Source organism: Rhincodon typus, chromosome 12, assembly GCF_021869965.1.
Source record: "Rhincodon typus isolate 14 chromosome 12, sRhiTyp1.1, whole genome shotgun sequence".
NCBI classification, from domain to species: Eukaryota; Metazoa; Chordata; class Chondrichthyes; order Orectolobiformes; family Rhincodontidae; genus Rhincodon; species Rhincodon typus.
The window spans coordinates 44,721,764-44,745,506 of NC_063343.1; the positions used below are offsets into that span (position 1 = coordinate 44,721,764).

Consider the following 23,743-nt stretch of genomic DNA (forward strand, 5'->3'; position numbering starts at 1 on the left):
CCATCCCCGCCTCTTCGACCTGTTTGTTTCCTCTCCACCTATCCTCTCCTCTATCCCTCTTCTATCCGCCTCCCACTCTCTCCCTATTTATTTCAAAACCCCCTTCCCCTCCCCCTTTTCTGATGAAGGGTCTAGGCCCGAAACGTCAGCCTCTCTGCTCCTATGATGCTGCTTGGCCTGCTGTGTTCATCCAGCCCTGCACCTTGTTGTCTCGGATTCTCCAGCATCTGCAGTTCCTACTATCTCTGATTCCCTCTAATCCATTTTCTGACCAGTCCACATCAGCAAGGCCAAAGGCAGCAAGCTTCAAGAATGTCACGGGGTTTTTCTTTCCTGATTTGTCTCATTTTTTTGTCTTTGAGTTCTTCTCCTGAAATTATTATTATGTGCAGTGATCTCAGGAAATGACTATTAGCCAGATATTCATCCTAAGGGGCATCACAGTGAGACAGAATTTTTTTTCCTCCTGAGGTCCCACATAAGTGCCTGTACAACACTAAGTACAGGATAGGTACTGACTGGAGATTTTAGTTGATTTTTCCTTTATCTAGCCTGTGGACATTGAAATATATGCTCCACCTGACTTAAATCAGTTAGCTCTGCGCAGACTAAGGACTAATCTGCAAGTAAGAAATGCAGTCCTGTTAGAGGGAATAGCTGTGTGTTCTTCTGCTTGTAAAAGAAAGAAAAGAATGTCATTTCTTACTATATGTACCTACTTGCCATATTTGGTGTCACCGACTACTAACTCTGGAGCTCTGTACCAGCGAGTGGCGACATATTCTGTGTAAGGCTCTCCTGGTGCAGCCAATGAACGGGCAAATCCAAAATCACATAGTTTAACAACACCAGACCCTGAGATCAGGACATTCTCAGGTTTGATATCGCGATGAATTATCTGGAGGAGAAATAATGCAGGAAAAATAGAATAAAATAATTTACACATTTTGTCCAAGTGACAAAGGATTCATTTAACTGCACACAGCCAGTTCAAATCACAATAGTGTTATTCAAACAACATACACTTTCATGGTACTAACGTGTCTAATGTATTGAACAGTAAAAAATAAATGGACTTGGTCATGTGCTGGTCATCTCACATTCAATCCCTGTGTATAACCATCAGCAGCCCACTTGGTAAAGCCCTCCCTCCTTAAGTAGTGAAAGGTTTGAGTTATAAAGAAAGGCTGGATAGGCTGGGACTTTTTTCACAGGAGCATAGAAGGTTGAGAGGTGACATTATAGAAGTTTACAAAATAATGAGGGGTATAGATAGAGTTAATGGTAGCTGTCTTTTCCCAAGGATGGGGGATTTCAACGCGAGGGGACACATTTTTAAGGTGAGAGGGGAGAGATTTAAAAAAGATATCAGGGGCAATTTTTTTTTACACAGAGCTTGGTCCATGTGTAGAATGAACTTCCTGAGGAAGACATTTGGATGAGTACATGAATAGGAGAGGTTTGGAGGGATATGAGCCAGTAGCAGGCAGGTAGGACTAGTTTATCTTGGGATTATGTTTGGCATGGACTGGTTGGACCAAAGGGACTGTTTCCATGCTGTATGACTCTGTGACTCTATGTATGTTTCCAACTGAACATGAGCAATTCTAAAGAGCTAGGAAGTTCACCCTAAGAAAATTTAAAGAAACGCTGTAATATAGCTAATGCCATCCATGGTTCAGATCATAGCTCTTGACCATGAATTAGAAGGTTGTGAAGCGAAATCCCACACCAGAGATGTGAGCACAAAATTTGGCTTGATACCCGAGTACTGAGGAATGCTGCACAGTCTTTTAGGTGCGATTTTAAATGCAATCTCACCTGCCTTTTTAGATGGTCATAAAAAGGTGCCATGGGATTTTTTGGAAGATGAAAAGCAATGAAAGCAAATGATAATAAATCATAAAATAGCGATTTGACTCCATACAAACAAATAGGAAATCTGAACCATCACAAGCCAACTCAAACCTAAACAACACATAGTGTTAACAATAAAACAAAACTGGAATTACAGTTATGTAAATATTGGTAATGAACTGATGAGCAGTAGGTACCAGCAATATCATAGGCAATAATGAATGAATGAATAAATTCATAAACTTGAAGGTAACTAACAGAATAATAAATTCATGAATGTGGCACAAGAACAAATAAATCATCAATTAATGGAAAGAAAACAATGAATCCATTAATTAATGCAACAGCAGGCATGGATAAACAAATGGATCATTAGATACATGGATGAATTACATAATAGGAAAACGAGCACCAGTGAATTTATGAAGTTACAGAGCTGTGAACATGGCAACAAATGAATAGATGGTGCATCATCAAATCAATAGATTAATTGAGCAGTTGTCACCAGTGAATCGTTATTTCATGCAACAGCAATCACAGCAATAACTCAGCAAATTATGAATAAAGTTTTGGAGCAACTGGTAACAGTGCATCAAAGTCACCCTTCCTATCTTTGCCATCAATGCTTCCTGCCCACACAATTTCTAACTGTCTTTTGCTGGCTTCACTGTCATTTTACTTTCCAAAACACTAGAAGCCATTATGAGAATTTTTAGTTTGCAAAACCCTACAAGCCTATGGATAAATATGTAGCATTTAAGTTTAAGATTCCTGCTTGAAAATTCAGTTGTGTTTGAGTGGAAGATGCCCAGAAAGGGTGAGTAAATAGAGGTACAGGTAGGTTTTTGAACATTCTAGCAAGCCTCTAGTGACCGAACAGTGGGTGTCTGCTTGGACACCTGAGCAAATTTGAGGGCAGCTTTATTTAATCCACTGACGGATTCAATTTCTTGAGGATCCTGTACCTAGGGAGTCCTCAAATGACTCTTAAATATCCTGTGAAATGACATAGCAAACTATTCAGTTGTATCGAACTGCAAAAAGTCTCAAATGAATGAATGGAATGAAACTGCATGGACCACCTGACACAACTGAAGCACCAGATATGACAATGGCAAGCTCATGCCCATTGACTCTGCCAAGTCCTCCTTACTAACATCTGGAGCTCAGAGCCAAAGTTGAGAGAATTCTCTCATGGTCTGGTCAAGCAATAGCTTGACATAGTCATCTCAAACCATAACTTACAAATATTATTCAAGACGCTACCATCATCATCCCTGGGTATGTCCTGTCCCACCAGCAGGACAGAACCAGAAGAGGTGGCACATTTGATCACTGTTTATCCACTTTGGCAGGAAGAATACAAGAGCTGAATATTATTTAAATGGAGAAAGACTGCAGAACCATACAGCAGACAGGGATTTGGGAACCCTTGTGCATCAATCACAAAAACTGAGTGTACAAATTCAGCAGGCAAAGGGAAAGCAAACGGAGTGTTGGCCTTTATTTCAAAGGGAATGCAGTACAAAAAACAAGGAGGTTTTGCTAAAACTGTACAAAGCACTAGTCACACTATAGCTGGAATACTGTGAACAGTTTTGTGCAAAATATCTAAGGAAAGAAATACTTGCATTGGAGGCAATCCAGAGAAGGTTTACTAGCTTTATCCTGGGTATGGAGAGATTTTCTTATGAGGAGAGGTTGAGTGGATTGGAACTTGTGTGCATTGGAGTTTAGAAGAATGAAAGGTGACCAGATTGAAATTATTCCCAGTAAAAAGCCTTGGCCTTGATTACTTCTTCTGATATTACCACTATCTCACAATCTCTCTGCATTGCTGAATTCCCATTTTGAAAAATGAAATACCATTTAAAACAAAATAAATTTTAAAATATAAGGCAAGTATGTTAATTCTTTCTACTTATCTCGTCCTTGCTGTCTCTCCGCCATCTTGTTCTCACTGTACTCGTGGTAGGGATTCTTTGATTCTACGATTAAATAGCCTTCCACTTGTTATACATTTTACTCCTTGATCTTCCCCCTCACTGAATTTCCCATTCCTCATCACTCCTCTTGCTGCTCCCTTTTATCCTATGCTACCCTATCAAAGTGTAAACAAAGGCACTGGAAATAAGTAGTTAGAGTGGCTTCAATCTTCAGGAGATAAACTACAAGCCAGAGATGTGATGGGATGGAAGGTCAATAGAATCTGGGAGGGTGAGGGAAAGGGTAAGGCCACAGGCCAGAGGGTCAGCAGTGACCAGAAAGGTCAGGAAGGCTGGAGAGTCAAAGAGCAGGAGAGACTGTGAGCCACAGGATCACTGAAAGGGAGGGCCAAGTTTTGGGAGAGGCTGCAAGCCAGAGTGTCACTGAGGGAAATAGTTAGGGGATGGGAAAGGTCAATCCAAATGGTTCCAATCAGGTCACATGACTTTACATCAGATCCAACATGAAACAACTTTAGAGCAAAGATTTCCTCATGCTAAATACCAATATAGGCACCATTAACAGATTGATGTTAAAACAGGGCCTGAATATATATAAACAATACATACGAAACAACGTATATTTATCAAATGCAGATGTGGGCAAAGTCACAAGCATTTCATGTTTAATTTTAAATGTCCTCAGTTGTTTTTACTCACGTTGTTCTTGTGAAGATACTCCGTGGCTCTTAATACCTGAATAAGACACTTTCTGAGCTTTTTACTCTCCAGTCCATTTGGAAACCGTTCCAAATCATCCAGAACAGTGTGATCCACAAACTCAAACACTAAGAATAAACGTTTCTTTTGCTTGAACACTTCGATAAGGTTTACCAGATTTTCATGCCTAAATTGCTGTCAGATGTTAAGTAATATGGATAGAAGAAAATTGTAATTATTCACAACGGAATCTTGCATTTTGCATTAAAAAGAACAATTAAAAGTAGACTAATTCTTCATTCTAAGAGGCATTGATTTGAACAGGAATGTGAGAAAAGAGCATCAGAATTGGAGGAAAGAAAATTCAAGGGGACATATCACCTCCAGCTGGTTTACATGTTCCACAGGATCAAACAATCCAACTCACGGTTGGGTTAGATCGCTGCACCAATCTGTCATTAAGGCATGTTATCGTATATCTCTAGCGCAGGTGCGACATGAACCCAGAGCTTCCAATCCAGAGGTAAGGAGCTGCTGAATGCTCCAGGAGGCAATTATTCACAATCAACTAGTTTGACATGTTATATCACACATCTGGGGTAGGTGGGATGAGATCACAGACCTTCTGACCCAGAGGTAAGGACATTTCCAGTTAGTTTTTTTTTAGACATTTCCTAATCAAGTTATTCAGAAATGTTGTTAAACACCTCTGGAGCAGGCCTTGAACCCAGGCCTCCTAACTCAGAAGTAGAGACACACCACTGCACCATAAAAGCCCTATGATCTTCCCTTTCAGATATTTCCTAATCAATCTGTACAGAGATGCTATTACACACCTGTGTAGCAGGTGGGATTTGAAACCAGACCTTCAGGCCCAGAGGTAGGAACACTACCACTGTGTCACATGAGCCCTAGATTCTTCCTTTTCCTCTGAAAGTAGGGGCTATTTTATCAACAAAGGTCAATTTGCAATACTCAATGAGAAGTGGCAATTGTCTTAGCAAGATGTTGTTTATTGCATGAAAGCAATAAATACGAGTTATGTTAGCCAGTTATACATAATAACCATGACTATCAGGAGATGCTGACAATGTGTCCATCTCCGTTGGGGTCTCAAGCAAGACTCCTATTTTGCCCAACCAAGAGTGTGTGCTGAGCTCTTCTGTTAAATCGTTCTTTCAAGAAATATATTTGTTCTCAGATCGAAGCAATTACCAAAACCCAAAAGAAATTACTTATAGGTATTTGTGTCTTTTACTGTATTTTAGTAATTTTTAATACAATCAGCAATAAGTCACATTAAATACAATTGTGTGTTTACTTGTTCAGCGTGCAATTTTGTATTTAGTCTTGAAGCAATTTATTAGGAGCTGTTTTTCTGTTCCAAGATGTCCAAGCTTGCATTTGGCTCATCTCTGACATTAAATCTTGCACGTACGGTAAGGCTGAAGCTTCGCACCAATCTTCAGCCACAAATGGATGATTCATCTCAGCCTCCGCCAGTGGTCGCCAGTGTCACAAAAGCCAATCCTCAGCAAATTCGATTCACTCCCACATGATATCAAGAAATGGTTGAAGGCACTAGATACTGCAAAGGCTATGGGCCCTGACAACATTCCGCCAATAATACCGAAGACTTGAGCTCTAGAACTTGCATCTCCCCTAGCCAAACTGGCCCAGTAGAGCTACAACACTGGTGTCTACCCAACAATGTAGAAAATTGCCCAGGTATGTCCTGTATACAAAGAGCAGGACAAATCCAACCTGGCCAATTACCACTCCATCAGTCTATTCTCAATCATCAATAAAGTGATGGAAGGTGTCATCAACAGTGTTATCAAGCAGCACCTGCTCAGCAATAATCTGCTCAGTGACGCCCAGTTTGGGTTCCGCCAGGGCCACTTAGCTTCTGACCTCATTACAGCCTTGGTCAAACATGTACAAAAGTGTTCATCTCCAGAGGTGGTGAGAGTGACAGTCCTTGCCTTCAAGACTGTATTCAACTGACAGTGGCATTAAGAGGCCCTAGTAAACCTGGAATCAATGAGTTTCGGGGCCAAACTCTCCACTGGTTGGAGGCATACCTGGCACATTGGAAGGTGGTTGTGGTTGTTTGAGGTCAGTCTTCTCAGTTCCATAGCATCTCTGCAGGAGTTCAACCAGGATAGTGTCTGAGACCCAATGATCTTCAGCTGCTTCATCAACGACCTTCCCTCCATCATAAGGTCAGAAGTGCGGATGTTTGCCGATGATTATACAATTTTCGGCACCATTCACGACTCAGATACTGAAGCAGTCCATGTTCAAGCGCAACAAGATCTGAACAATATCCAGGCTTGGGCTGACCAGTGGAGCCTTACAAATGCCGGACAATGACCATCTCTAATAAGAGACAATCTAACCACCAACCCTTGACATTCAATGGTGTTACCATCACTGACTCCCCCATTATCAACATCCTGGGGGTTACCATTGACCAGAACTCAACTGGACTCACCAAAAAAGCATGGTGGCTACAAGAGCAGGTCAAAGACTAGGGATACTGCAGTGAGTAACTCACCTCTTGACTACCCAAAGCCTGTCTACCATCTACAAGTCAGCAGTGTGATGGAATACTCCCCACCTGACTGGATGGGTGCAGCTCCAACAATGCTCAAACAGATTGACACCATCCAGACAAAGCAGCCTATTTTATTAGCATCACATCCGCAAGCATCCACTCCTTCCACCACTGACGCTTTGTAACAGCAGTGTGCACTATCTACAAGATGCACTCCAGAAATGCAGAAGCTTCACATTGCATATTGTGGTAATGCGTTTATTTTCTTCTAATACATTTAAATTTTGTATTACGACAATGCTACATCTCTGTACTGTTTAATAGGGCTCATCCCACCTTTTTATGGCCAAAATGGAAGTTTTCCCACTCTCTACAGTCAAGATGAAAGTTTTTAATTTTTTCACAGGCAAAATAGATACATTCCCACCCTTACTGGCTTAAAATATAGCATATGTTCCTTTTCACAATTTTACAAATAAAGCTTTCTGTCCTGACTAAATCTTCCTGTTAAAACCATGGTTTAAATTATTAATGTCTCATTCTTATCCAAGCCTTAAGTCTTTTAATCCTTTCTTCTGTTGGAATCTGTCTTCTCTATATTTTAAACTGCTCCTTTATCACATTAATTTGCACCGTTGGATTTCCAATGCTGCATACTGAATATAAATTAAATCCACAGCCCTACACATTGTGATTGTAGCCCTGCCTTGTGGTGTGCACTTGCAATGGCATTGATGCTCATCATGAATGGTCAATTAACTTCTATCTTTCCTAGAGTGATCCTTTGTACTGTTAATTTGAAGTTCTTCCCCTTGCTGCTCAGGGATTTTTAACTTTACAAATGGAGCTCTGAAATGGTCACTTACCAGCTGTGTCTCAAATTGGGACTACCCCTACAGATCTATCTTCTCATGGCTCTGTAACTGCCGAGTTTGACCAGGGTTTTAAGCCCTTACTAGCTCACACTACTTCCTTGTGCTCCTTACCATGTCTGAAGTGAAGGTTTTAACCTGAAGAGCTGTTTCTGCCTCGTTTTTTTCCAGAGTTACGATGACTATTCAAGCATTTGCAACTGCTAATTGTCTTAGTGTTCTTAAAGCAGCAAAGCATTTAAAGCGTAAATTCAATTTCCTTCAGAAGAGTTTTTTTGCCTCAATCTGATGGATTTTCTTCATTGTTGTTACCTTGTGGGTATTTAAACAATGATCCCAGTGATGATCAGCATATTGTATGTAAGTCTGAGCCAACCACTACCAGCTAACAGTTGGTATTAGTTGGTTATTATCACAAATCCTCCTTTTTAAGTATTTTTAATCAATCTGTTTTGACACCTACAGGACAGGTGGGACTTGAACCTGTACCTTCCGGCCTAGAGGTAGGACTGTGCCACAACAGCCTTTAATTATTTTAATCAACAGTTCAGACATGGAATGACATATCTCTGGAGTAGGTGGGACTATTAACTCAGGCCTCCTGGCTCAGCAGTAGGGCCACTATCACTGTGCTACCATAGCCCTTCCTAATGCTATTTTTACTTGTACTGAACCTAAGGGCCCATTCCGTTAACAATGGTAGAGTATGAACAACTTGTGAGACTTAATGAAAAGACGTACTTATCTTAACAAGGTATAGTTTAATGTATGGTAGCAATAGGTGTAAGTTACATTAGCTAAACATAATAAATAAGGCTATCAAGACACAGTGATGACACATCTGTCTCCATCGGATCTCTAGCTCTATTCCTCTCTACCCGGTCAACACTGTATGACATCATCAGATTGGGTGAAGATTACTACAGTCCCCAACATTAATCCTTTCAAAACCATTACCTTATACACGAAAAAGCTGTCTCATCGAGGTGCCTGCTCAGCATAAGATGCAACCACTATGCTCGTCAGTCTTCCAGCCAAGGTGCTGAGAAGTTCACCAGGACACAGTTTACATTTACCTGAAATGGAGTGTACACCCCTTCTCCTCATGGACAACTCCCTCTTTCTGAATTTCAGAGAGCTTAGATGCAGATTTGCAACAGCCCAGGTTTAGGTTGACTGAGTTCTAATTCACCATCATCATCCATGTCACCTTAGAGTGTACCCCAAGATGGATAGTCAATTATTGATGTTTATCAAAAGTCAAGAATATTTTGAGATCTGCCTAGACAGACAATATCATGAACCCCTCACAAATCACATAGCCAAGCATACCAAGTTGATGAACAAGTTTAAAATGTTGACATGATCTGTAAAGAGTTGACCACTGAAAAAGCAACTTACAACTGAATAAATATTTATGGCCAACTGCATCAATAATATTATCTTTTTTATTTCTTTGGACCTCGCAGCTTTTATGATTGATTGACCTCGGTTTCCACAGTTTACATTGTATTTCTCTGAAAATGAATACCTAATGACCTCAACTGATATATTGGTGTATGCAAATTACAATGATAGTACAATGGAAGATGAGCTTAATAATTCTTATGGTGCAGTAACACATAATAATTGTTTTATTTATAAGGAATAACAGGACACAATGTGCACTTGCAGTGTTTTCCAGTTTTGCAAACTAATTCTATGGTTTAGGCCAAATACTTTAAAGAGATCAAAGAACTTTACACTTTCAAGAGGCTGTTTGACCCACCATATCTATGCTGAACAATCTAAACTTAATCACACTGTTCCATTCTTTTTCAATTTCCTTTTGTTTTCTTGTTTCAAGTATTTGCACTGTTTTTTTTCCCTTAAAACATGCAATTATCCATGTCTCAACAATGGTGTATGAATAAATTCCTTCTAACTTCTCTCCTCAGTGACAATTTTATCCTGTTGCAGCCTTGACCACCTCTTGAAAAACCAGACAAACTAATCCTTCCCAACTCTGCTCTCTGACTCTGCAACTCATTCCAAATATTTTACACCTTGGCAACATTAGAGTTATTGATATCAGAGGAATCTACGAGCACACATAAACAACTTCCAAGCCTTTCTGGCATAAATTCATCTGAAAATATCCTCAGCTAAAATGCTGATTAATTATACCTGGAAGACAATACATAAGCCACCATTAAATATGAAGGCATTGTCACTGTCTTCAAGAACACTTTTGGGCATGACCTATAAACTGACCAACACTGGTTCCATCAGTTGAGATACAAGGGTTCAGCATCAGCTGCTCACGGTTCAATTCTCATCGCCAACCTCCTGATAACACCTCTATCTCCAAGTGTCAGACTTGCCTCCTCAGTCATATGACAGACATCCACCTTTAGTGTGGGAGATAGACCAATAGAGAACAGTGTAGTGGTCATCACATTGATCTTCATAATGTCCTTGTCCAATGCCAGATACCATACTTAGGTTTCATCAGTTGTGTAGCTGAATGTTTAAGAGGTTTTTACAAGGTCACATATCTATTGTGAAGCTGATACATTTTCTACAATTCTTAGAGAGTTGTCAGAGTGGACGTGTTATAGGTTGAGATTCCAAGAAACACAAATCTGTCCTCAGCAGCAGAGTTAATTTAAGAATTCATCCCAATTATTTCCCTTCCCTAGGCCAAAGAAGTAACGAATATTGGAACATCCATGAATTAATCCCAGCAGATATTTAGGAACATGGACCAAAAGCTAAATCTAGGATATTCCTGTTGTAAATGACTTTATATAAAGACAATGGTAGATTTATCCACTATTACATTTGGGAAATCTCATTTCCTTTTTAATAAATCCACCCCAACATCTTAAATGAAATTTCCCCCCGCAAATTAATAATAATTCATGCTCTTACCTTCAGAAATCGTATTTCTCTTACAGCAATTTTCTTTACCAGTCGGTCATCTTCTCGTTCTTGAAATCTTTTGATTGCAACTATTTGTCCTGTCTCTCTGTGCCTACATTTCATTACTGATCCATAAGTGCCCTCTCCCACTAGTCCTAAATTCTCATACATCTCCATTCCGAGGTTTGTTTTTTAACCTGCATCAAAATGTATCACATTTTACTATTAAGAGTTCTGGACTATATTCTGTTAAAATGTATGGAAAATGCATTTCATTAATGATATGTTATTCCCAATTCTTTCAATGAAATCAAATTATAATAAAGCGGATGTGAAGTTGAATTGGATCATGCTCGTGCACACTGTTAAAAACTTGGAGGTGACATTTGCATCTACAATTCACTCCATACTGAATTACTAAGCCCAGCTGTTATCTAAGTTCAGCACTGAAGCAGAAGCAAATGTTTCTCCAGGAGGACAAAGTAAAATTGGTAGAAGCAGAAGAATATATCTTTCATTGCATTATGGGCTGAGGAGTGTTTAAAACAGCTTTAATTATTGACTTTCTTTTTCCATCTTTGAAGGACAGACATTGCTCAGGACGACAACTCACAGAAATTGATAGGCTGTCTTGTGTTTCTCACTGCTCTCGGGTGTGAATGCCTTTATTGAGGCTGGTGGCCAAAAATGAACAGAATATTCAATGAAATCTGACCATACTATGTACGATATCATGTGACTCTTGCTTCTCTGCTTTTGTGATATAATTCAACATTTTATTTGTGATGTTGATTTTTGTACTGGAGCAATTAAACAAATGGAAAAACTCTTTGACAGGTCCATGTTATAAAGCATTAATGACATTGGTATGTGTTAACTGTTGCTATTTCAAGCTACAGTTAACATTTCAATCCAAAGGTTGGCTTGATAGTGTCTGACATCTTATTTTAGCAATCCATTGGGATTGGAATGCCAGTGAACGTGTTGGATTCTGAGAGTTACTATGACAGAGGAAGCTATCCCAAAGATGTTAATGTACAACAAGCTATTTAAATACAGAATTTAAAATCTTTTATTTTTATTTCTTTAACATAACTCTGGCACTTTCATCATATCATCTTATGCAGAATTGTAGCTTCCAAATTAATTCGTCATTCAGATTGAAATGCTGATGAATTTATCATTCTGAGTCAAAGCATCAGTGTGATTCTCATTTAAAAGAAGAGGAATAATGATTTTGGAGCACGGCAAAGAAAAGATAAGACTAAGTTCAAAAGTGGACAACAAAAGTTAGGTGTGGTACAGAGAAGCAACAATTTGCTCTTGCAGATAAGGTTTAAATATTGGATATTTGAGTACTCCTTACATTGCATAACAGTGTTTACAGTTCAAAAGTACTCCTTTGCTAGTAATTTGAGATAGCTTTAATTTGTGAAAGGTGCCACAGAAATGCAAGCCCTTCCTCCCTTCTATGAATGGGAACTTTGGATTTGTGGTTATGAGGGTAGTAGTGTTAATTGATAGATGACCATTGACAAAGATACTGCAGGAAGAATAAAAACTTCCCTGCGCGTCTTCAAAACAGTACCATGGAAATCTTTCCTACCGACATCAGGTTAATCTCTTATCTGAATGATGAAGCTTCCAGCATTGCTGCACACTATTGGCCTATATTTTTGCACTAAAATCTCTGGAATACAACCCTCAGATTCACAATCAAGTGTGCTAATCCATGGCTGAAAGTATTGGACATAACATATTGCACAACACATTATAGGGGTTCCTAGGGGTCTGTTTCCTAGAATGATGCTGAAACCCAGAAACTATCTACTGCAAAAAACTGTAAAATGTAACAGAGGTGATATAGACAGGCTGGCCAGTGGGGAGAACAGTGGTGAATAGAATTTAATGCTGAAAAGTGTAAAGAGATGCATTTTGGGAGGACTAAAAAAGCAAGGGAGTACATGCTAAATGGTAGGACCTTGGAAACACAGAATATCAGAGGGACCTTGGTCCTTGAAGGCAGCAGGACAGGCAGATAAGGTCGATAAAAAGGCATATGGGATAGTGGGTCTAATTCCTAGAATGATGCTGAAACTGAGAAAATGTCAGGGGCAAAAAACTGTAAAATGCGTGTTAGAAATAAATCACAGCAGCTTGATGTTTTGTAATGAAAGTCTTAATAACAACACATACTCAGGGCATAACTGACCAGAGCTGGTGAACATAAAATCACACATGTAAAAAAAACCTCTCATCTGCATGTGCCTCCTACTCATTTTTCAATTAAGATTCCTGTGTCCACATTTATAATGGAAACTTATGTAAGCTTTGCACACTGTAAATTAGTATCCAGCAATGGAGGTGCTGTAGATATAATAAAGCACATTGACAGAGTCAGTTCCATAATAAATATGGTTAAAGAGATCTATAATGGAAATATAACAGTGACAAAACATATGACTAATATATGTTCGAAATTATATTGCCCACCCTGTTCTAACTATCTTGCATCCTCCAGCTCCACTTCATCTGAGGAATATTTTTGGTATTGAATCTATGAAATCCCACAACAGTTTTACTAAGCCCTTCTTCATATAACAGTAAGAAAATTTAATATTTTAATTTAGTTGCTACATTGCAACAGTGTCAATACTGGCATGCTGATGGCATTCCCAGCACTGACCTCCAGATTCACACGTGGTTGCTGTGCACAGGCTTTGGAGGTCTGCAGAGGAAAGAATTGTAGGGAGTGCAGTTCAGAAGTACTCCAATTCAGAAATTCAGTGATTGTGAAAGGCACTGGTGTCACAAATTATGTATTTTCTAAGATAGAGTTATGGAGTTAAAGAGCTTTTCCAGGACATAAAGAGGCCCTTTGGCCATTGTATCTGAACCAGTCACCAAGCATCAACCTATTCTAATCGCATTTTCCAGCACTTGGCCCATTGACTTATATACATTGGTGTCGCAAGTGTTATAATAGTTATTAAATATTTTGAAGGTTTCTGCATCTAACATGCTTTTAGGCTTTGAGTTCAAGACCCTTATAGGTGAAATAAAAATTCCTCAAATCCCCTCGAAACTTCCTGCTTCTTGCATTAAAATTGAGGCCCTGGTTATCAACCCTTCTACTAAGGGAAACATTTTTCCCTAATTTCCCTGTTTCTGGCCCTCACAACTTTGTGCACCTCAATCAGGTCTCCCCTCAGACTTCTCTGCTCTCAGGAAGAACAACTGTCTAATCTCGCTTCATAACCGAATCACTCCAACCCAGGCAACATCCTTGTGAATCTCATCTGCATCTTCTCTACAGCAATCACATTCTTCCTACAACGTGGTGATCAGAACTACATGCAGTACTCCAGCTGTGGCCTAATATTATATACAGCTCCATCATAAATTCTTTGCTCTTGCATTCAATTGACTAATAAAGGCAAATATCCCACATGCCTTCTTAAAAACCTTACCTACTTGTCCTGCTGCCATCAATGATCTATGGACATGCACACCAAGGTCACCCTCATCCTCTGTACTTATAAGGTCCTACTAGTCAACATCTACTCCCTTGCCAAACTGTCCTCTCAAAATTCATCAACTCTCATGTTTCAGAATTAAATTCCATTTGCCATTGTTCAGCTCATCTGATCAACCTGTCCACATCATCCTGTAGTCAAAGGCATTTCTCCCTGATAATTATTGCACCAATTTTTCTGTCATCTATGAACTTACCCCCCCCACCCCATATCTCCTACATTTGTGTCTAGACCATTAATGTACACAACGAACAGCAAGAGATTAGCACAGAACCCTGTGGTCTACAACTACAAAAAAACTTTCAGTCACAAAAATACTATTTGATCATCACCCTCTGCTTCTGCCACTAACTAATTTTGGCTCCAATTTTCAAACTTGCCCTGGATTCTATAGATTCTTAATTTCTTAACCAGCCTGCCAGGCAAGGCCTTATGAAAGGTCTTAATCAAGTCCGTATAGATTAGATCAGCTACACTATCCTCATCTACTCACCTAGTTACCTCCTTGAAAAATTTAAATTTGTTAGACATGACCCCTCCCCCCTTACAAACTATGCTGACTATTCCTGAGTAATCCCTGCCTCTACAAGTGGGGTTTAATGCTGTGTCTCAGAACATTTTCCAATAGCTTCCCTACCTCAGATGTTAGACTCACTGCCCTGAAACTTCTTGGCTTATCCTTATCACCCTCTTGGATAATGGTACCACATTAGCTGTCCTCCAGTCATCTACCATTCCTCATGTGCCAGAGAGGATTTGAAAATTAATGTCAGTCACTGCAATCTCCTTCTTTGCCTCCCATATCAGCCTGGGATACATCTCATCTGGGCCTGGGGATTCATCCACATTCTAACCTGCCGAAACCACTAATTCCTCCTCCTTCTCAATTTGTTCAAGTATATCACGGTCTCTCTGCTTGATTTCTCCATCTATAACATGCTCCTTTACAGTGAATACAGATGTGGAGTATTCAGTTATATCTTCCAGGTCCATACACAGATTGTCACTTTGGTCCCTGATCAGCCCTACTCTTTCCCTGGTTATTGTCTTGCCTCTAATATACTTACAAATTCCTTAATGTTAAATACCAATGTTTTTTCGTGTCACCTCTTCACTTTCACCATTTCTTTTCTAAGTAATCCCCCATCTACCATACTTTCTACTGTTAAAACTCACTGGGGTAATGTGGTTAAAACTGAGCCCCACTATTCCCAGAGTCATCACAAAAGCTAAAGCTTCTATGAAGTACGCAAAATTTCGCCAATTTACCTGACTTTCAGTACCAGATTGATAGAAAGCATGGACCAGGTTTCTATACGAATTATTTATTATGAACTATTTATTACAAGTAAGTAGACTATAGTTACAGATAAAGAGTTTAAAAAAAAAACATTGGCATAGATCTCTACTAATTAGAATGTTAAAATCCATTTATATATTCCCCCTTACACACACAAACAGACGGGCTAAAATAGATTATGGCCATAGGGAAGGTCTGGAAAGACAGTTTGGTAGTCTTTATTCCAGATTCTGTGGCTGAGATGATCCTTTGATTCTTCTGCCGCCAGTACTTTGCTTCAGTCATTTTTCTCCAGTTGCTTCCACTGGTTGGTGAGAGACATAAGGTTGCTGATTCATTCTTAACAAGTGTCTGACTTATCAGTTAAAATCCACAGCAGGAAGATAAACTGCTATTGTTGGGGTTTATTGTGACTTGTGACTGCGGAGAACAAAGAGATCACTCCCAAGCTGGGAAGAAACTGAACACTTTCCAGCTCCAAACTGTTCAGTTACCTGAGAAGTTGTTGGCAAGCAAAACAGTCTCCGTCATTGATAACTGTCACTAGTCCATAAACAAATCAATTTCTTGCTACTAGTTGCATTTGTACACCTTCTCTGCAAACACTCTTTCAAATGCTGAGTTTTAAAATAACTCTTTCTCTTTCAGCCACTTTTTTTTAGAAAAAATAAAAAGACACAGTCCTTACATTATGCTCCCCTAGGGCATCCACTGTTTTGAAACTTTAGCATCTCCCATAAGCTTCCTCTTTTTCATTATCCAATCATCTGACATCTAACATTTTCTGCAGTTGTTGGTCCCATTCTTTTTCACCTTTTTGAGAATATGTTGGCTCTGCACTCTCTCTATTACCCTTTTGAATATCTCCTCGTGCACTGATATGGATTTTCTTGCAAATGGCTGCTCTCAGCCCACTTTGGCCAGATCCCATTTTATCTTATTAAACCAGCCTTTTCTTAATTCAGAACCTTTACTTCCAATCCATCTTTGTCCATAATCACCTTAAACTGATTATTGGTCATCATCACTGAAATGCTCCCCCATCATTGCAGGCCTGGCTTCATTCCCTGAAATTAGGTCCAGGACTGCTGTCTCTTTCTTGCAGGCCTTTCCACGTGCTGGTCAAAAAAGCTTTCCTGCACACTTCTTAAGAAATCTGCTTCCTCTGAGCCTTTCATATTTTGCCTATCCCAGTTAATATCAGGAAAGCTGAAGTCCCCTATTATTACCCTATTATTTTTACACTGCCCTGGGATTTGCTGACATATCTGTGTTTCTATCTCTCCTTGACTGTTTGGGGGTCTAACATACACCCCTAATAAAGTAATTGCTCCCTTGTATTTTATAAAATTCTACCCATATGGCCTCATTAAGGTATTATCCCTCCTTACTGCAGTAAAAACCCTTGCTCAATATTGCGACACCACCTCCTCTTTTACAGCCCCCTGTATTTTGCCAAAAGATTCTATTCCCCAGAATAGTGAGTTGTTAGTCCTGTTCCCCTCTCAACCATATTTCCATGACAGCAGGATATCACATCCCCATGTATTAGTCAACATCCTCAAACCATCTGCTTTATTTGCGAGACTCCTTGAATTAAAATAAATACCATTCCAGCCTTACTATGCACCCTTGAGCCCTAAATTGACTATATTCACACTACTTCTAGACTGTCTTAGCTTTTATACTATACTTGTCTGTACGTCACCCACTATTGTGTCTCCATCTTGTATCCTATCTCCCTGTCAATTGAGTTTGAACTTCCACCAACTGCATTAGCTAATTTCCCAGCAAGGATTTGGGGTCCCATTCCAGTTCAGGTCCAAGCTGTCGAACTCATGCAGGTCCCACCTTCTCCAGAAACAAACCCCAGTGAACCAGAAACCTAAGGCCCTCCCTTCTGCTCCAACTCTTCCTCCACACATTCATCTGTCCTGTCCATCAATTCCTATACTCATTAGATGGCTAGGTTCTAAATAGTCTCTTTCAATTCAAGATAAAAGGGACCAGTTTGGCGAGGAAGCTACAACCTCTGATGAAATAAGCCCAAAGGCAAACCCATCCCCAATTTAAGTGTACCAGAGAAAAACCATGTGACCTACATTTGTAGGGACAGAAACTCAAAACAAAACTCATTGACAGTAGACAAAGGATGTGGAAGCAGGTCTTGTCATGCTCAAACTCACACTCTAAATATTAGTCAGAGTTTAGGGGAAGAAGACTGGAAACAGGTGTTACATGCCAGATATGAAGTAAGGACAATTTGTGGGTTAACCACCAAGCAGAGGACAGAAGCTGATGAGGACAGATTCTCTGTTCAAAGAAATAAAGCTTATGTAGATAAAAGACCAAGCAGTCAGGACTTGGTACCTTACTGCTGGAAGACCATTTGATTATGCTCAAAAGATTTGGTTCAGAAACTTTGTTTAAAATAACATATGAGATTTACCCTGGGTGGACAGCTGCAGATATCCAATTAAAGCCAGAAGGAGCTTCAGAATTTAAACACAAGGGTAACTTTAAGCTGAGAGTACAATGTACTGTATTGACATGACACAAGATTGTTGGCTGTGTTCAGAGGTTAATGGGGAATACCTTTTCTGAAGTTTAGTGTATTAGTTTAAGAGTCTTAAAACCTGAAATGTTGTGTGACTCCCCTGTGTCAGCCAATTGAAATATTTACTGCTTTTTAAAAGTTGTTAGTTTTTACGGTGATTTTAACAATATGTAAATGCAAATCTTGCTTTATGAATTAACTAGATTTTCAAAGTTTGGGAAGTAGAGGGATTGGAGATTACCACTCCTCTGCAATACAGATGCTATAGTGTGAAAAGAATACAGCAAATGCTGGAAATCCAGATTCCAAACGTTGCTTGATTTCTCTCCATGAATGCTGCCTGACACGCTGTGATCTCCAGCATTGTTCGTTTTTAGTTGGAAATACTAAACCTGTCAGACATTAAGTCGTGTTTTTCTCTGCACAAATGCTACCTTATCTCCTGAGACCCTACGGAATCGTTTAAATGAATAAATTCTTGCTAATTCCCTTAAATATATATTATTATTTTAAGAGACCTTCCCACAAAACCTACCTATGTAAGAATGAGTACAATTATTGAAAATCGAGAGTGGGCTTAAGGTGTTCAGGCACATCCATCCTGCGTCGTTGAACTTGTTTTATTTTTGGCGTAATCACTCTTTTAGCAAAGAAAATCCATTCGGTTGATGGCCAGAGACTGCAATATTGTTCTGCTTTCAATCTGACCGGAGGTCAACGTTACACTTATTCAAGAGGCACGTGTTAGTCCCACAGCCATCGTTCCTGCTGTGAATGGTTTTGATCTCGTCCTTTCTGTTCTCAAAGTGTCAATAACAGGGCTGTCCACCGCTCCCATAGCAACTCGCTCGGTTACTACAAACAATAGAACTTTGACTTCTCGGCCATGAGTATAGAACGCGGAACCGAGGAGGAAGGCACAAGGCGATGATTCATTTCAAATTGTCTTCCCCGGCGCTCTGCTTTCTAGACTTTACCTTCTTCAGGAAAGATGGAAGCTAGACAATGTATTTCCCTAACAAATGGAGAATGCTGGAGAGACTCGCCAGGCTGACAACAGCTGTGGAGAGAGAAACAGAGTTTACGTTTCAAGTCCGGCGTGACTTCTTCAAAGTGTGTTTCCTTGTTTTGCTTTGCAGGCAGGCTTTCAGAGTTAACCCTCAGGAAGAGGATCGGGAGTTTAAAATCACTCATTCAACTTTTGTTTGAGTTGGAAAACGTGCCCTGTATGTTCCTCGAAATGTTTAAACATCTATTGCACAAAAACAGAAGTTGCTGGAAAAGCTCAGCAGGTCTGGCAGCATCTGTGAAGAAAAATCAGGGTTAACGTTTCGGGTCTGGTGACCCTTCCTCAGAACCGGATCCGAAACGTTAACTCTGATTTTTCATCACAGATGCTGCTAGACCGGCTGAGTTTAACCAGCAACTTCTGTTTTTGGTCCTGATTTACATCATCCACAGCTCTTTCGGTCCCCATCTATCGCGTTTGTTGCTCCTCATAAATGTCAGCACAGACTTCACAAGCCCTCCTGTGCGGATTTATTTTTAAAATTACAGTCTGAATAAAACTAACCACGGATAAAGTGAGCGTACTTTGCTTGTCTTCTAAATTTAACAGATATTGTCTACTCCGATTAAAGGGCAAGAACTACCCGATACTTGATGTTTGTTCATATTGGGCATTCCCTCTGCACCTCTTACCTGCCTCTATCAACTTCAAATGACATGTCTTTGTCCTCCAACGCAATGTCTCAACAGACTCGAACATTTTTCACTTTTACAATATGGAAATCACTGGGCATTTAGAGTCATAGACTTGTACAGCACAGAAACAAACCCTTTGGTCCAACTCATCTTAAATTAATCTAGTCTCATTTGCCAGCATTTGGCCCATATCCCTCTAAATCCTTCCTATTCATATACCCATCCAGATGCCTTTAAATGTCGTAATTGTACCAACCTCCACCATTTTCTCTGGCAGCTCATTCCATACAGGTAACACCTTCTATGTGAAAATGTTGCCCCTTAGGTCCTTTTAAATCTTTCCCTTCTCACCTTAAATCTATGCCCTCTAGTTTTGGACTTCCCCACCCTTGAGAAAAGACCTTGGCTATTCACCCTATCCATGCCCCTCATGATTTTATAAACTTCTATATAAAGTTACTCTAACGCCCAGGGAAAATGGCCCAGCCTAATCAGCCTTTCCTTATCGTTCAAACCCGCCAATGCTGGTAACATCCTTTTCAATAGTAGGGAGACCAGAACTGAATGCAGTATTCCAAATGTAGCCTAACAGATGTCCTGTACAGCTGCAACATGATCTCCCAACTCCTATACTCAGCGCACTGACCAATAAAGGCAAGCATACCAAATGCCTTCTTCACTACCCTGTCTATGTGCGACTCCACTTTCAAGGAACTATGAGCCTGCACTCCGAGGTTTCTTTGTTCAGCAACACTCCCCAGGACCTTACCATTAAGCGTATAGGTGTTGCCCTGATGCTTTTCCAAAATGCAGCACCTCACATTTATCTAAATTAAACTCCATCAGTCACTCTTCGGCCCATTGGCCCAACTGATCAAGGTCCCGTTTTACTCTGAGATATCCTTCTTCACTGTTCACTACGCTTCCTATTATGGTGTAATCTACAAACTTACTAACCATACCTCCTATGTTCACATCCAAGTCATTCATTTAATGACAAAGAGCAGTGGACCCAGCACCAATCCTTGTGGCACACCGCTCGTCACAGGCCTCCAGTTTGAAAAGTAACCCTCCACCATCACCCTCTGTCTTTTATCTTCCAGCCAGTTCTGTATCCAACTGGCTAGTTCTCCCTGTATTCTACGTGATCTAACCTTGCTAACCAGTCTACCATGTGGAACCTTGTTGAACACCTTACTGAAGTCCATATAGATCACATCCACTGCTTTGCCCTCATCAATCTTCTTCATTATGTCTTCAAAACGTCAATCAAGTTGGTTAGACATGATTCCCCACGCTCAAAGCCATGTTGACTGTCCTTACTCAGTCTTGTTCAATTAAGTTGCTTCCACAATTCAAGGTAGACATGTGAATCTTATTTAATCTTCTACAGTATGTCTATAATACAGAATTTTATTTAATATTTATTCTCTTCAACCTGGCTCTTTCAAACAAACAGTATTAATAATTGTGTCCATCCTACAGATAAAATACTCCTTCAGTTGAGGAACCAACAGCTCTGACTATTGCAGGGAATATTACTAACAACATGCTCCAGTTCCAAGTCAAATACAAACTGCGCAGATGGACCTTAAAGGTCTACTAGCCTCATGAATAAAATAATCAGAGCAGCATAATGTACAAACACAATCTGGCTCCATTTCCCATGTACTATTTTCAGCTCCTTCATTAAAGACCTCAATTGTATATCTCTGTAATATTGCCTATTATACATCCTGTAAAATGTGGCACGGTGACTCAATGGTGAGCACTGCTGCCTCACAATGCCAGGAACCAGGTTTGATGCCAGCCTTGGGTGAGTGCCTGTGTGGAGTGAACATGCTCTTCCTGTGTCTGTGATAACAAGGTGTAGAGCTGGATGAACTCAGCAGGCCAGGCAGCATCAAAGGAGCAGGAAAGCTGACGTTTTGGGTCTGGACCCTTCTTCAGAAATAGGGGAGGGGAAGGGGACTCTGAAATAAATATAGAGGGGGGGAGGCAATGATGGAAGGTGGATAGAGGAGCAGATAGGTGGAGAGAAGACGGACAGGTCAAGGAGGCGGGGATGGAGCCAGTAAAGGTGAGTGTAGGTAGGGAGTTGGGATGGGTGTTGGTCAGTGAGGTGGGAGGAGTGGATAGGTGGGAGAAAAGACAGACAGGTAAAGGAGGCAGGGACGAGCTGGGCTGGTCTTGAGATGAGGTCGGGGGACCTTCCATCATCGCCTCCCCCTCTCTCTATTTATTTCAGAGTCCCCTTCCCCTCCACCATTTCTGAAGAAGGGTCCAGACCCGAAACGTCAGCCATCCTGCTCCTCTGATGCTGCCTGACCTGCTGTGTTCATCCATCTCTACACCTTGTTATCTCAGAGTCCAGCATGGGCAGTTGCTACTATCTCCTTCCTGTGTCTGTGTTGGCTTCCGCCAGGTGATCTGGTTTTCTCCCACAGTCCAATGATGCGCAGGATTGCCCATGCTAAATTGCTCTGTAGTATCCAGGAATGTGCAGGCTAGGTGGATTGGCCAGGGTAAATACAGGGTAGGGGGCTGAATTTGGGTGGGATGCACTTTGAAGGGTCAGTGCAGATGATGGGCTGAATGGCCTCTTTTTACACTCTTTTACACTCAGAATGGTTCTGAGGAAGGGTCACCAGACCCAAAACATTAACTCTTCTTTCCTTCACAGATGCTGCTAGATCTGCTGAGTTTTCCAGCAACTTTGTTTTTGTTCCTGATTTACAGCATCCGCAGTTCTTTCGGTTTTTAGAAAATCCTGTAATATTTGTGACATTCATAAATGATGTTGATGAGAATGTGGGTTTGAATGCTAAATAAGTTTATGAATGAGGCAAAGATTGGGTGGGGTGGTTGACAGTGAGAAGGAGGAGAAAAGTGTTAGGATAAAGAAAGATACAAACGGATTAGTCAAATGGGCAGATCAGTGGCTGATGGAATTTAACTCTGAAATACGTGAGGTGATGTACTTTGGAAGGAGTAACAGGAGAAAAGAGAACACAAATTATGAAGACAGGATGTATAAGCTTGGGTTTCTTGCTTCGGAGCTGAGAAGGTTTAAGAAGAGCTGATGCAGGTTTATACTATTTTGAGCAGCATGGGCAAGTTGAATACAAATCAGCCTTTCCCCTTAGTCAAAGGGTCAAGAACCATGGGGCACAAAGTTAAAATGAAAGTAGAGAAAGGATTTGAGGAATTTGTCTTTCAGCCAGAGGGTGGTGGGGGTCTGGAATGCACTGCTTAAGAGGGTATTTGACACGGGTAACCTCACAACCTAGCACTTGACGGTTCAGACTCGACGGGCCGAAAGCCTCTTCTGTACTGTATGATTCTGCGAGTTCCTTCCATTCTCTCCAAGCAACTGCCACTGTTTAACTGCTGCAAAATTATCGCCAGCACAGACGCAGCAGACTGCAGCGAATACATTTAACGATCCTCACTCCATCCAAACATGACCACCTCGGGTTCTCACACTGTACAAGATCTCCCTCCTACCTCCAACCGGGAGAACAGAGAGCTTCAACGCCGCCTCACAGCTTTGGCCCCGGACACGCCCACTCCCACCCTCCCATGACGATGCTCCGCACCACTTCCACCCCTCCCCAACCCAAACAACCAGGCACCCTCCCACTATTCCTCAACTGCTTTTCTGATGAAGGGTCTAGGCCCGAAACGTCAGCCTTTCTGCTCCTACGATGCTGTTTGGCCTGCTGTGTTCATCCAGCTCTGCACTTTGTTGTCTCCGATTCCTCAACTGCCCAGCTCCTCAAGCTGAGGCTACGCCCACCCCACCCGC

At 40.7% G+C, this 23,743-nt stretch overlaps 1 protein-coding gene across 6 annotated transcripts; it reads right to left on the reverse strand.

Annotated features, from left to right (window-relative positions):
* Nucleotides 1-715: 715 nt before the first annotated feature.
* Nucleotides 716-23,718, reverse strand: LOC125484519 (cyclin-dependent kinase-like 2). Of its 6 annotated transcripts, none has more exons than XM_048603517.1 (5): nucleotides 23,590-23,717; nucleotides 16,676-19,291; nucleotides 10,848-11,035; nucleotides 4,503-4,697; nucleotides 716-898 (listed from the first exon to the last, which is right to left on the reverse strand). In XM_048603517.1, exons 3-5 carry the CDS (start codon nucleotides 11,013-11,015, stop codon nucleotides 716-718), a joined length of 546 nt encoding a protein of 181 aa, XP_048459474.1. In that variant the 5' UTR covers nucleotides 11,016-11,035; nucleotides 16,676-19,291; nucleotides 23,590-23,717. The 6 variants fall into 6 exon arrangements, with proteins under 6 accessions (XP_048459474.1, XP_048459475.1, XP_048459473.1 ...); XM_048603518.1 differs by lacking the exon at nucleotides 23,590-23,717 and adding an exon at nucleotides 23,443-23,495; XM_048603516.1 differs by lacking the exon at nucleotides 23,590-23,717 and adding an exon at nucleotides 19,933-21,928.
* Nucleotides 23,719-23,743: the final 25 nt, after the last annotated feature.

What these genes read in the sequence shown, in the direction of transcription:
- LOC125484519 (XM_048603521.1), bottom strand. Translation starts at nt 11,015, where the DNA reads ATGGAGATGTATGAGAATTTAGGACTAGTGGGAGAGGGCACTTATGGA. An exon ending in GAGAAATACGATTTCTGAAG is followed by an intron (nt 4,698 to 10,847) that starts GTAAGAGCATGA and finishes AACATCTGACAG; the next exon opens with CAATTTAGGCATGAAAATCT. An exon ending in AGTATCTTCACAAGAACAAC is followed by an intron (nt 899 to 4,502) that starts GTGAGTAAAAAC and finishes TTTCTCCTCCAG; the next exon opens with ATAATTCATCGCGATATCAA.